We start from the raw sequence: 14969 nt of genomic DNA, 5'->3' as shown, positions 1-14969 counted from the left end.
CATCTGCCCATCTTTTATTTACAGAATGCTATGCAGAATAGTATTAGTTCTATGAGTGGAGGAGGCAGATGAGCAGCACAACTTATTCACAGTGGCTGATGTTAACCACAGCAGCACCAGAAGAGCAGCAGCCAGCTGGACACACTTCATTAGTAATACGTTATGTCCCTTGTGCTGTATACCTAACAATATTTAACAAAAATTTCAGTTTTAAATATTAATATTTTGTGTATTTTACTTCTGAGCTAATAAGTAAACCTTTAGTCTCATTTCTGCCTTCGTTATTTTTAATAGATGATTGTTTAAACATCTGTAACGTACGTTGAAATGTACACACACAAGTGAGAAGTGACTCAATCCTTTACCTGATGGATCTGTCCATGGTTTCAGTAAGAAAAATGAAGCCAAAGGGCAGGGAGCGCTTTCTTCTGTTCAGGTTCTTTAGCTGACCTGTTGTTCTCTGGGAATCACTTGCCATGTAATAAATGTTTGTTTATAAAATACTATCTATACTGTATATCGATAGTAAAAACAGATATAAAACAATACTTTAAAATATTAAAGTACAGGCATAGCCAAAACCTTTTCCAGTTTTGGATAGTGTGGAAGGGTTGGAATGTTTGTCAGGTTTTTGTGGCTGTCCATGTCTTCAATGGACAGATTCACCTCTATTTTGTCCTGTGATTAATGTCAACAGGACAGGAATAGAGGGGTATGGACATCTTTTTGGGTGACAGCTACTTACGAAGAAAATTCCCCATAGTTTAAAGAGATTTTTTCTTATATTCTGTTGCATTTTCAGGACAGGAAGTAAAGTTTTCAAAGGGACACAGCCAGCAAAAAAAATTACAGTTTCCCTTCAAGTCATAATTACTTGGTCAATAATCAGATCAATAACTCCTCAAGCAGCAAGGAAAGTATTCATGCGGTCCATGTCATCATACTGTGAAATCACATGATCAAATGCTAGATGAGGCAAAAAGAAATCTACTTACAGGATATGGTTGCATTGTTGTAAAGGGATCAAAAAATGAATTAGATGGGTCAGCGGGATATGTCTTTATCTTAAAAAATACAGAGAAAATGCATTATTGTTGGGGACATGAAAATAAAAAGAAATCAAACATGAAAAATGTGACGATAATTTGCAAAAGAAAAACTCAGCATCATTTCCTTTGTGGACCAATCGTTGCAATCAACAGTGATACACACCTTCAACCATGTAATTTAAAGGATTAACACCCAAACAGATTCCCTGCCACCAAAGAATGGAATAGAACAGGATGGTTCTAAGAAATTCACATCTCCCACTTTGTTCTTAGACAATCAGCATCTACCTTGACACATTCCATGGTGATTGGATTAAGGTTTCTATGTACCAGTGTGAATATAAGTGCTGGGTTATGCTCCTGACACTCATTAGAACTGAAGAAGTGACTTGAATAACAATTCCAGCTGAATGTGACTAACTATTAATAGTTATACCATGACCTGAATAAATGAGAACCTTCTCAGACATGTTATTTAAACAGATGATATCTTTTACACAGGGTAACTCACTATATAATAGGTCTGTAGTACCAAAATGGGTTTGTGTTCTTATTTTGGAAGTTGAGTTCTATATATTATGAATATAGTTATGCTACTGCATAGGAAATCACAACATCCCATCATTTTCTACAGTTGATGGGAAGACATATTTTATTTACCAGCTTTTACAAAGTGTAAAACTATTTTTTTTTGTTTTGGATAGAGTGGAGAGGGATTAGAACTCTGAACTTGATTGTTGTCTGTGCCCCCATTAACGACTTCCCCACCGCCCTATAGCAGATATACTGCTACAGGGCAGCAGGGGTGCGCAAAATCACGTATACATACGTGAATTCGCATTTACGGATAGGGGGCACACGCGCCACCATTCACAGCCACGGCTGTCAGTCACCGGGTCTCGGCAGGTAATTACCCCCCTGTGCCTGGTGATTACCGAGCATCTTCAATGGGGAGGAAGACTGTTTTGTTTATTAACAGTCTTCCTCCCTGTCAGCTTAGGCACACTGCTCTGGATGGCTGTGCACAACACAGCCATCCAGAGCAGTGTGCTTACAGTGAAGCATACACCCCCTGCCCCCTAGTAAAACACTCCCTACACATAGTTGACCCTTTGATCGCTCCTCATATTAACCCCTTCCTGCCCTGCCATTAGTACAGTGTCAGTGCTTTTTTTTTTTAGCACTGATCACTGTATTGATGTCACTGGGGATGTCAGTGACACCATGTCAGTTCCCCCCAGTGTCAGGATGTCCGCTGCAGTCCTGCTAAAAGTTGCTGATCGCTGCCATTACTAGTAGAAAAAAAAATCCCAGTATCTACACCGCCATTTGTAAATGCTATAACGTTCATGTAAACCAATTCATTTGTAAATAAATGTTTAATGCCAAAAAATCCAAAATATTGTTTTTTTACCACTGAAAGAAAGCTCAATTTGTGGGAAAAAAGGATGTAAATTTCATTTGGGTGCAGCCTTGCATGACTGCGCAATTGTCAGTTAAGGTAACACAGCGCCGTAACGCAATAAATGGCCTGGTCAGGAACGGGGGTAACTCCTCAGGAGGGTAAGTGGTTCAGGAGATTCACCCTCTCTATTTGTCCTGTTTACCATTAACATTGAAAATGAAAGTCAAGAAAATCCCAAATTTTGGGTTGTCCCCAGAAAAGTTTTTATGACCTGCTAGTCCTCAAAGAATTCCCTTAATTTGCAGAGATTTCCTCTCCATTCCTGTTTTGGCTATGGGACAGGAAGTGAAGGGAAAACTCTGCAATGGGACATAGATGGCAAAACAAAAAAATCTGGCAGGAGTTATAACCCTCCATTGCTCTATCCAAAATGAAATAAAAAAAGTTTTGCCTATAGTTCTACTTTAACAAGTTGGTTAAAGTCAGCATGAACTGCAACCTCTCCAACTCTGTGTTATATGCCCATGCACATAGATTTTTTTTTTAGGTTTAATTTGCCTCCACTGCCTCCCCACTGGGGCAACCTGACACCCCAGAACCCATAACAGCTATGTGAGCTACTATGGCTTTAGGTATGCTACTTGTATAATTCCTACATCCCCTGAACAACAGAAAGACTGGTAGCTTCTGCATGTGCCAGATCATACTTTCAAAGCATTTGTCAGTGCTACCCATGCTCTGTTTTATAAGGCTTCCTGCACTTTCACTTTAAATGTTACATGGGTGACCAAAACGTAACTGTTTGTGCTATCATACGGTACATCTCTACCTGCAAATAAGTTACTATTTATAACACCCCAATAACTTCAGCTTTCCTAGACAACAATTTTTTTTGCAGCTGGGATCTGACTGTTAGAGCAGGAGTCTCCAAACTGTGGTTCGAGGGCCAGGATGTAGCCCTTTGCAACCCTTTAACTGGCCCTTGGGGCACTATACCTCCAACTGAGACCAAGAATGGGGCAGTAATTCTTCCCATGAAACCAATGATGGTGTACTATTCTTCCCACTAATACCTATGGTGGGGCACTACTTCTCCTACTGACCCACAACCCTGAGGCCATGTTTATTCTCATGGATGCTGGGGCCAGGATATTTTCTATCCTCACTGGCCCTAATCCAGCCCTCCTAAAGTCTGAAGGACAGTATACTGGCTCTATGTTTGAAAAGTTTGGAGGCCCCTGTGTTAGAGGATGGCTAAGTTCAATTTCTATTCCTAAAATTCCTAACATTTGGCCTAAGAGTGGTCATAGACATCAGATAACAGTCCACCCAATTCAGAATCCGTCTTTGAGGGAAATAATAAAGGGGGTAGAAACATTTTGATTAAAAACATGTTGCCATGAAAATCCATGCAAATATATATATATATATATATATATATATATATATATATTCATTGCAGTATATCCTAACATATGGAAATTCAGATTTTACACTGCCACTGGAAAATAGTATTCCATAGTAATAAATACTGTAGGCAAAACCTTTTTTGAAAGACAATTTAGATCCTCTGGCATGTTTTTATTGCTGCCTGTATCTTCACAGGGGAGATTCACCACTCTTTTTTACCTGATGACCATTGTCACTGTGAAAGAAAGTGAGGGAAAAATCCAACATTTTAGAGCTGTCCTCAGGTGAGGGGAAATTTTCCAATACGGACACCTGTTTAATGGACAACTGTCTAAGAGGGGAATATTCTTTAACTTCCTGTTGCATCACTGGGACAGAAGGTGAAGGAAAATTTCCCCAAACTTACACGGACCGCAAACAATAACCTGGCAGGGTTTTTAACCCTTACATACAGTGAAAAAGCTGTTTTGGCTACACATACACTGTAAATTAGTCTAACTTACTGAATTTAAAAAAAAGGAAAATGTTGATGAGCACATTTTAGAAACTTATAGTAGGCAATATGATTGTTTTCTGTAGTTATATCAGTGATCCATGCCTGAATTAATAGGCATGGTAGGCCCATGCCTATGGGCACCATTGTCCGAGGGGTATGTCATGACTACGTATATATTTGCACTACTAAAATTAACATGCCTTTTAGGCCCCATTAGGCCCCATTCACACGATGTGTAGTGGGAACTTGTGTTTCTGCTTGTGATTTTGTTTACGAGATTCTTACACATAAAGACATGAAGCGCATGTATGCGCAATTGTTGCTGCAAAGAATCTCAAATTTTGGTCCTTAACCAGCAGCGATTTTACACTCTTGCGATTCTTGCACATCGAACGTTTTGCTGCAATTTTGAAACAAGGCCTCAGAACACAATATATGCATCCACCCTAGCTGGAGACAATTATTGAACTGTGCCATATTTACAGCATCTGACACATTTCTAACATTTAAAAAAAAAAACAATCATGCTTCTCATTTTCAGACATATTTTCTCAATCAAGGACAAGTCTTCTGAGCCACAGTTTTAGCAAAATAATGTTATGTTTATTGTTTCTAAATCAACACATTTAGATTGATTTTATTTGCCACATATTATAAGAAAAACAAAGAGACAAAAGAAACTCCAACAATAAACGAGAATGTTTCAAACATCTTGTAGTACAGTGAAGGAACAATTACAAAGTACCTATGTTCTGCTTCTCTATATTCAGATCCTAATCACGAAGCCCAAATCACAGACCTCATTTACACACAAATTAAGAAATATTGGTACAAGCTTAGGCACTTCCCTATAGAGTTGAAGTAGTGCAGAGACGAAGATTAGAGAAGTGCAATGTATGAATTAAAGGGCTTCACTCTAAACTAAAACTTTTTTATTGCGTCTGACAGAGTAATATGCAGCTCGAAAAATAACCTATTAAAGTGATTGTAAACCCAATTTCCTAAATAAAAAAATAGGTTTATACTTACTTGTTCTGTGCAATGGTATTCTCTGGGGTCTCTTGCCAGAGGTTGTGTTCCTCCTTTTCTGCAAGCACCCCCTGAGCAAGCTGTTTGCTATATGGGCACTCATGTGAGAGTGCTCCTAAGCCAGGCTATGTGTGTCCATTGGCACACACAGCACAACTTTGCTCCACCTCTGCTCCCTCCTCACTGGTTTTGACTAACAGCAGCAGGAGCCAACGGCTTCTGCCATCAACAGAGCCTCCAGTGGGACCAGAAAGAGGACAGAAGAGTGGCAGCAGATGGGCACAGTGCTAGATCGAGAATGGACTCAGGTAAGTGTTTAAGGGGGGGCTGAAGGGAGCTGCTATTGAAAGGTTTTTTTTTTAACCCTAATGCAGAGAGTGCATTAAAGAAAAAAAAACTTTTGCTTTAAGAAGCACTTTAATTACTTTGTCTGTTTTTTTATTACGCCAAGCTGATATTAAATTTAGTTAATATTCTAAACCAAATGTTTTGTATAATTTCTCATCTAAGTGTGCTCTTGCTTTAAGATTGCTTAGTGCCATGTTGTATCTGTCACAAAGAAGTACAGTAATACACCGCGTTCCAAATTATTATGCAAATTCTATTTAAGTGTCACTAAGATTAAATATTTTGTTTTTCAGTGTAACTCATGGATGGCATTGTGTGTCAGGGCTCTTTTGATCACTGAAAACAATCTCGGACACCTGCGATAATTAGATTGGCAGGTGAGCCCAATAAGGAAAAACTACTAAAGGAGGGTGTTCCACATTATTAAGCAGAGCACCATTTTCAAGCAATATGGGGAAGAAAAAGGATCTCTCTGCTGCCGAAAAGAGTGAAATAGTTCAATGCCTTGGACGAGGTATAAAAACATTAGATATTTCACGAAAACGTAAGCGTGATCATCGCACTATTAAGAGATTTGTGGCTGATTCAGAGCACAGACGGGTTCGTGCAGATAAATGCACATTGAGGAAGATTTCTGCCAGATCCATGCATCGGATCAAGAGAGCAGCTGCTAAAATACCATTACATAGCAGCAAACAGATATTTGAAGCTGCTGGTGCCTCTGGAGTCCCACGGACATCAAGGTGTAGAGTCCTCCACAGTCTTGCAACTGTGCATAAACCTTCTTTCAGAAACCACTAACCAATGCTCACAAGCAGAAACGGCTGCATTGGGCAGAAAAATACATGAAGACTAATTTTCAAACAGTCCTGTTCACTGATGAGTGCCGTGCAACCCTGGATGGTCCAGATGGATAGAGTAGTGGATGGTTGGTGGACAGCCACCCTGTTCCAACAAGGCTGCGACGTCAACAAGATGGTGGTGGAGTCATGTTTTGGGCCGGAATCATGGGAACAGAGCTGGTCTGCCCCTTTAGGGTCTCCGAAGGTGTAAAGATGACCTCTGCAAAGTATGTGGAGTTTATGACTGACCACTTTCTTTCCTGGTACAGAAGGAAGAACTATGCTTTTCTGTAATAAAATCATCTTCATGCATGACAATGCACCATCTCATGCTGCAAAGAATACCTCTGCATCAATGGCTGTTATGGGGATAAAAGGAGAGAAAGTCATGGTGTGGCCTCCATCCTCCGCTGATCTCAATCCTATTGAGAACCTTTGGAGCATCCTCAAGCAAAATATCTATGAGGGTGGGAGGCAGTTTACATCCAAACAGCAGCTCTGGGAGGCTATTCTGACATCTTGCAAACAAATTCAAGCAGAAACTGTCCAAAAACTCACAAGTTCAATGGATGCAAGACTTGTGAAGCTGCTATCAAATAAGGAGTCCTATGTTACAATGTAGCGCGACCTGTTAAAACGTTTAAAAAGTTAAAATGTTGTTAAAAGTTTGATTGAAATAGCTTTTGATTTCAGTAAATATGCTGCAAACACAACAAATGACAATTTCCAGTTCTTTACAACCTATAAAGTGTTTTGAAACTTACTGTGCGTAATAATTTGGAACAGTGCATTGTAAGTTTTTTACGTTTAAAAAAAATCCTGTTATCATTAGGAGGTTTGTTCAATAAAATGTGAATTGTACTCTTAATAGTTGATAACATGAGAATTATGCTGATTGTTATTTACATCAATTATTTAGGTAAATGAGAAAAATTTTATTTGCATAATTATTTGGAACACGGTGTAGATAAAGATGACTGGCCACAGAGAATGCACCTTATAAAACAACCCACCATTAGCAGCTTCACTATTTCTATCCTGACAGATGCATTTAAACTATTCTATGCATGTAGGACAATCAAAAGCTCGGATACTTTAACACTAAGGGGTCCATTGATAAAGAGAAATAAATTGCATGGCAATTCATCCAGTAAAGATGTATATACATTCATTCTGTGTGAATGGGGAAAAAAATGTTATTAGGCTATTTCTTGTGCTAAACAAATGCTTTTAATTGATTTAAAACAGAAAATATTTCATCTGACCAGTAGATGGAGTGAAGTGTCATAGGAATTTTTTATGATACTATGCGTCATCTAGTGGACAAAGACAGTATTTTCTGTTTTAAATCAATGAAAATCTTTCAACCAGTTCAGGAAATAGCCTAATAATATAATTTTTTTGCCCCATTCACACAGAACAAATATGCATACACTTTCAGTAGATGAATTGCTAAGCATTTTGTTATAAATACACCCCTAAGGGTTTATTTGCTAAAGTGTGAGGTGGGGTTCTGTAAAGTGAACATCTATCATGAGGAGGGGATTTTAGAAAATCCCGACTGTTAAAGTGAACATTCATTTACCTACATACTTGGGTACATATTTCTGTTTGCTAATGCCTACAAAACTTCAGGTAATATATAATTCAAAGTAAATATTTTTAAAAACATCATTATTAAGAAGTACAGTATGACAATTGCAGCCATACATTCATTTATTTTGTTATATTGTCAACCAGAAAGATGTTCGATAACTTCTTGAGAAATGTTATTCAAAACCTGTATCACCAGGTTCACTTATAATAATTGTTCTACCAATAATTTCCCATGCATATTTCACTAAAGCTGGATAAAGCAACCTGATAAGCTGATTCGCTTTCTAATCTGTGTCCCATATTTGTGTAGTGAATCCAGAACTTTTAGATCAGACACTACCTTTCATTTGTGTCAATAGGGGGTATGGCAAAGGTGATCACTAGAGATGAGCGAAGTATTCAAAAATTCGATTCGACTGATTCGGCGAATTCGTGGGAAAATTTCGATTCGAGTCGAATATATTCGCTGCGAATTTAACTTATAAAAGGGTGTTTCTAGGCTTCAGAGAGCCTTTATATTAGTGCAGAACACTGTACCTTTAATTTAAATGCCCTTGGAGTCTGCTGGGGAAGAGAAATAATACTGACAGTCAGTATGACATGCAGATGAGTGCCGTCGATCTTAGAATCACCGCACACTTCACTCATTTGGGCAGTCACGGGGCCAAAACCAGAGTGTGGAGCCACAGTGTGGCGGTGGAGGCAGCAGCAATGGGAGGCCATACAGCACCCTATGACAAAAATGGAAACCACCAGCAGTGTGAGGAGACCTGAAAGTGGCACATGGCAGAGTGTGGCGATGGAGACAGCAGCAATGGGAGGCCGTACAGGGACCCATGACACACTCTGGACCTGGCAGCAGCATGAGGAGGCGGTACAGGGGCCCATGGCAGATTAGGGGCCTGGCAGCAGCTATGGGAGGCCCGTAATCTGCCAGCACCCTATGACAAAAAATGGAACACACCAGCAGTGTGAGGAGACCTGAAAGTGGCACATGTTTGGGGCATGATTCATGGCGGATTTAGTCAGTTGTGTCAGGAACTGGTGGTTTGAAATCCAGACTAATCCACGCCTGATTCATTTTCACAAATGTGAGTCTCTCCACACTTTGGGTGGACAGTCGTGTCCTCCGCGGAGTTGCAATACCTCCTTACCTCACTAAACACGCGCTCCGATGCCACGCTACTGGCCGGGCATGACAGCCTTTCAAGGGCAAATTCAGCTAGTTGGGGCCAAAGGTCAAGTTTCGTTGCCCAGTAGTCAAGGGGATTGTCTACCTCGGTTGGCAGGGTGCTGTCCAAGTAGGCCTAAGCCTGTTGTGTGAGGTCCTGCTCCAGGTCCACCTGATGCTGCTGCTGCTGCGGCTGGTTATTAGTTTCCTCACTGCGCTGGTGAAGAAAGCTACTCATCATCGACTGCAGACTGAGGCAGCTGCTGCTGGTGGAGCTGCCACTGCTCCTACCACCCCACCCCTCCCCTGCTGCCATGGCAGCGGAACGCGAGCGCACAGGGCCCACAGTGTCTGAGGATGGACGTTGGCGCAGACAGGCAGAGACCAGCTGACTACATAGGTGGTTTTTATAGTACGTTATTTTGGCCTCCCTCTCAGCAGGTGTGAAAAAGGCCACCATTTTTGAATGGTAGCGAGGGTCCAACAAGGTGGACAGCCAAAAGTCATCCCTCTGTCTGATGGTTATTATTCGGCTGTCGGTACGCAAGCAAGCGAGCATGCTATGGGCCATTTGTGCCAAGGAATGCGAGGGACTCCCTGCCTCCATCTCCACAGCATACTGCCACGGTGCATCTGGGTCCTCTGTCTCCTCTTCCTCCTCCTCTACCAGATGCTCCTGCTCCTCCACTCCTGTCCGCTGAGTGGAAAAACCACCCATTTCACTCAATAATTCCTGAGCACCAATGTCCTCCTCTACCTCCTCCTCTTCTTCCTGTCCTGCCCCCACAGGGGTCATGTGGCGTTGAGATCTGTGCGCCACGTCTACCGCACCCTGACCAGCCATTGTTAACAGCATTTGTTCCAGGACGTGCAACAGAGGAATGACGTCGTTCATCCCATAGTCCTGCCGACTCACAAATAGCGTGGCCTCCTCAAAGGGCCTGAGCAAGCGCAGGTGTCACGCATGAGCTGCCAATGGCTGACATCTAAGTTACACAGGGAGTACCTTTATCCGCTTTTAACATCAGGAAATCTGTGATGGCCTTTTGCGGTTCGTAAAGGCGGTCTAACATATGTAGGGTTGAATTCCACCTTGTTGCAACGTCACAGCATGAGGAGTCGGTACGGGGGCCCATGGCAGATTACGGGCCTGGCAGCAGCAATGGGAGGCCCGTAATCTGCCAGCACCCTATGTCAAAAAATTCAACACACCAGCGGTGTGAGGAGACCTGAAAGTGGCACATGGCATGAGACACTGTGGACCTGGCAGCAGCATGAGGAGGCGGTACAGGGGCCCATGGCAGATTAGGGGCCTGGCAGCAGCTATGGGAGGCCCGTAATCTGCCAGCACCCTATGTCAAAAAATTCAACACACCAGCAGTGTGTGAGGAGACCTGAAAGTGGCACATGGCAGAGTGTGGCGATGGAGACAGCAGCAATGGGAGGCCGTACAGGGACCCATGAGAGACTCTGGACCTGGCAGCAGCATGAGGAGGCGGTACAGGGGCCCATGGCAGATTAGAGGCCTGGCAGCAGCTATAGGAGGCCCGTAATCTGCCAGCACCCTATGACAAAAAATGGAACACACCAGCAGTGTGAGGAGACCTGAAAGTGGCACATGGCAGAGTGTGGCGATGGAGACAGCAGCAATGGGAGGCCGTACAGGGACCCATGAGAGACTTTGGACCTGGCAGCAGCATGAGGAGGCGGTATAGGGGCCCATGGCAGATTAGGGGCCTGGCAGCAGCTATGGGAGGCCCGTAATCTGCCAGCACCCTATGTCAAAAAATTCAACACACCAGCAGTGTGTGAGGAGACCTGAAAGTGGCACATGGCAGAGTGTGGCGATGGAGACAGCAGCAATGGGAGGCCGTACAGGGACCCATGAGAGACTCTGGACCTGGCAGCAGCATGAGGAGGCGGTATAGGGGCCCATGGCAGATTAGGGGCCTGGCAGCAGCTATGGGGGGCCCGTAATCTGCCAGCACCCTATGTCAAAAAATTCAACACACCAGCAGTGTGAGGAGACCTGAAAGTGGCACATGGCATGAGACACTGTGGACCTGGCAGCAGCATGAGGAGGCGGTACAGGGGCCCATGGCAGATTAGGGGCCTGGCAGCAGCTATGGGAGGCCCGTAATCTGCCAGCACCCTATGTCAAAAAATTGAACACACCAGCAGTGTGTGAGGAGACCTGAAAGTGGCACATGGCAGAGTGTGGCGATGGAGACAGCAGCAATGGGAGGCCGTACAGGGACCCATGACAGACTCTGGACTTGGCAGCAGCATGAGGAGGCGGTATAGGGGCCCATGGCAGATTAGGGGCCTGGCAGCAGCTATGGGAGGCCCGTAATCTGCCAGCACCCTATGACAAAAAATGGAACACACCAGCAGTGTGAGGAGACCTGAAAGTGGCACATGGCAGAGTGTGGCGATGGAGACAGCAGCAATGGGAGGCCGTACAGGGACCCATGAGAGACTCTGGACCTGGCAGCAGCATGAGGAGGCGGTATAGGGGCCCATGGCAGATTAGGGGCCTGGCAGCAGCTATGGGAGGCCCGTAATCTGCCAGCACCCTATGTCAAAAAATTCAACACACCAGCAGTGTGAGGAGACCTGAAAGTGGCACATGGCATGAGACACTGTGGACCTGGCAGCAGCATGAGGAAGCGGTACAGGGGCCCATGGCAGATTAGGGGCCTGGCAGCAGCTATGGGAGGCCCGTAATCTGCCAGCACCCTATGACAAAAAATGGAACACACCAGCAGTGTGAGTAGACCTGAAAGTGGCACATGGCACGGGCATGATTCATGGCGGATTTAGTCAGTTGTGTCAGGAACTGGTGGTTTGAAATCCAGACTAATCCACGCCTGATTCATTTTCACAAACGTGAGTCTCTCCACACTTTGGGTGGACAGTCGTGTCCTCCGCGGAGTTACAATACCTCCTGCCGCACTAAACACGCGCTCCGATGCCACGCTACTGGCCGGGCATGACAGCCTTTCAAGGGCAAATTCAGCTAGTTGGGGCCAAAGGTCAAGTTTCGTTGCCCAGTAGTCAAGGGGATTGTCTCCCTCGGTTGGCAGGGTGCTGTCCAAGTAGGCCCAAGCCTGTTGTTTGAGGTCCTGCTCCAGGTCCACCTGATGCTGCTGCTGCTGCGGCTGGTTAGTAGTTTCCTCACTGCGCTGGTGAAGAAAGCTACTCATCATCGACTGCAGACTGAGGCAGCCGCTGCTGGTGGAGCTACCACTGCTCCTACCACCCCACCCCTCCCCTGCTGCCATGGCAGCGGAACGCGAGCGCACAGGGCCCACAGTGTCTGAGGATGGACGTTGGCGCACAAAGGCAGAGACCAACTGACTACATAGGTGGTTTTTATAGTACGTTATTTTGGCCTCCCTCTCAGCAGGTGTAAAAAAGGCCACCATTTTTGAACGGTAGCGAGGGTCCAACAAGGTGGACAGCCAAAAGTCATCCCTCTGTCTGATGGTTATTATTCGGCTGTCGCTACGCAAGCAACCGAGCATGCTATGGGCCATTTGTGCCAAGGAATGCGAGGGACTCCCTGCCTCCATCTCCACAGCATACTGCCACGGTGCGTCTGGGTCCTCTGTCTCCTCCTCCTCCTCCTCTACCACATGCTCCTGCTCCTCCACTCCTGTCTGCTGAGTGGAAAAACCACCCATTTCACTCAATAATTCCTGAGCACAAATGTCCTCCTCTACCTCCTCCTCTTCTTCCTGTCCTGCCCCCACAGGGGTCATGTGGCGTTGAGATCTGTGCGCCACGTCTACCGCAGCCTGACCAGCCATTGTTAACAGCATTTGTTCCAGGACGTGCAACAGAGGAATGACGTCGTTCATCCCATAGTCCTGGCGACTCACGAAATAGCGTGGCCTCCTCAAAGGGCCTGAGCAAGCGGCAGGTGTCACGCATGAGCTGCCAATGGCTGACATCGAAGTTACACAGGGGAGTACCTTTATCCGCTTGTAACATCAGGAAATCGGTGATGGCCTTTCGCTGTTCGTAAAGGCGGTCTAACGTGTAGGGTTGAATTCCACCTTGTTGCAACGTTGCAGATCAGGCAACGTTGCAGAGACAGCCATCTGTCGATTTCTCTGTTCATTACACTGAGAAGTTCCTCCCCTGTGTGACTACGTTCGCCAAGGCATACCAGGTGCAGCACAGCGTGACACCGTTGCGCCCTGCACATGTGATATGCCGGTCGGGTAATGGGACTTGGCACGGGGGTGGCGGCTGAGGACACGAAGGAAGAAGAGGTGGTAGAGGCGGACATCTTTTGTGGACCAAGGATGTGCAAACGTGGAGGCAAAAGCGGCGTGACCTGTCCAAGTTGCTGGTGCGGCTGTGACGGCACCACGTTCACCCAGTGGGCCGTAAATGACATGTACTGTCCCTGACCGTAGTTACAGCTCCACACGTCGGCGCTGCCGTGCACTTTGGCAGAGACCAACATGCTCAAAGACTGGCCCACCATCTCTTCTACATGTGAATGCAGGGCTGGCACTGCCTTTTTGGCGAAGAAATGACGGCTTGGCACTCTCCACCGCGGTGCGGCACAAGCCATCATTTCTCGGAAAGGTGCTGAGTCCACCACTTGGAAAGGGAGGGACTGCAGCACCAGCAACTTGGACAGGAGGACGTTCAGCTTTTGCACCGTCGGGTGCGTGCTCGCAAACTGTTGTCTCTTGGAAACGGATTCCAAGAAAGACTGCTGACGGAATCCGTGAAGAGGAGTAGCAGGAGAAGGAGCATCTGAACGAGCGGAAGATGGCAACGAGTGACAACTCCCCTCAGCAGAGGTGTTGGAGCCTTGACTGGCTGATAGAGGGCGATTGACGTCGGGTGACGGAGCAAGTAACGGAGCGGGTGATGGAGCGGGGGCTGGGGCGGGCAGAACCGCCGTATCTTTATCACGGTTTTCCCAGGCCACCAAATGGCGACGCTGCATATGCTGCCGCAACGCTGTAGTCCCAACATGGGCCCCCTGGCCACGCTTGACTTTCTGGCCACATAGTCGACATACGGCTACGTTTACTTCCTCGGGTGGCTTGACAAAAAATTGCCACACCGCCGAGTAGGAAACTTTGCCCCCGATACTCCTCACTGGCTGACTGCTGCTTCCTCCGTGCACACCGGCACCACTACTGGCCGTGGTGGTAGGCTGCAGTGGAGCTGGTGCTGTACTCCGTGGCCGTTTGCCTCCACTGACACTGCTGCGACCCTGCTGCCTCCTGGGCAACCCACCGACTGTTTTGCTCGCTGCCAAGCTGCCACCCTCTTCTCCTGATGATGCGGAAGCAATAGCCTGATGACGACGAGGCTGCCAAGTGCGATCAGCCTCCTCATCATCAATTAGGGTCTCCGCCTCACTACTAGCCCCCTCGGCTGCGTGTGGGTCAGGAGACAGACCTGTCTCTAGACCGGCTACCGAGCCACTCTCCTCGCCACTACTTCTTCGCCTGGCTGCTGAAGAGGCGGATGTCTCCCCCCGTTCCTGACCGCCCTCTGTTTGCTCTTCCTCACTGTACAGTGGGACTGAGCCCACAGCATGCGATACTTCGCTTGATGAGGGAACACCAAAGGACAGGGGCAGGTAGAG

General features: G+C 45.8%; 1 protein-coding gene across 2 annotated transcripts in view; it reads right to left on the bottom strand.

Annotated features, from left to right (window-relative positions):
- Window positions 1-14969, bottom strand: part of EPB41L4B (erythrocyte membrane protein band 4.1 like 4B) — a 566800-nt gene that overhangs the window by 16810 nt on the left and 535021 nt on the right. For both annotated transcript variants that reach the window (XM_089689066.1, XM_089689067.1), the window contains one exon: window positions 996-1064. In XM_089689066.1, the coding sequence (XP_089545192.1) occupies window positions 996-1064 (69 nt within the window). The remainder of the gene's footprint in view (window positions 1-995; window positions 1065-14969) is intronic.

Source organism: Staurois parvus, unplaced genomic scaffold, assembly GCF_062004578.1.
Source record: "Staurois parvus isolate SC_StPar_1 unplaced genomic scaffold, SC_StPar_1.0 ptg000468l, whole genome shotgun sequence".
NCBI lineage: Eukaryota > Metazoa > Chordata > Amphibia > Anura > Ranidae > Staurois > Staurois parvus.
This window is presented reverse-complemented; position numbering and strand designations above follow the sequence as displayed.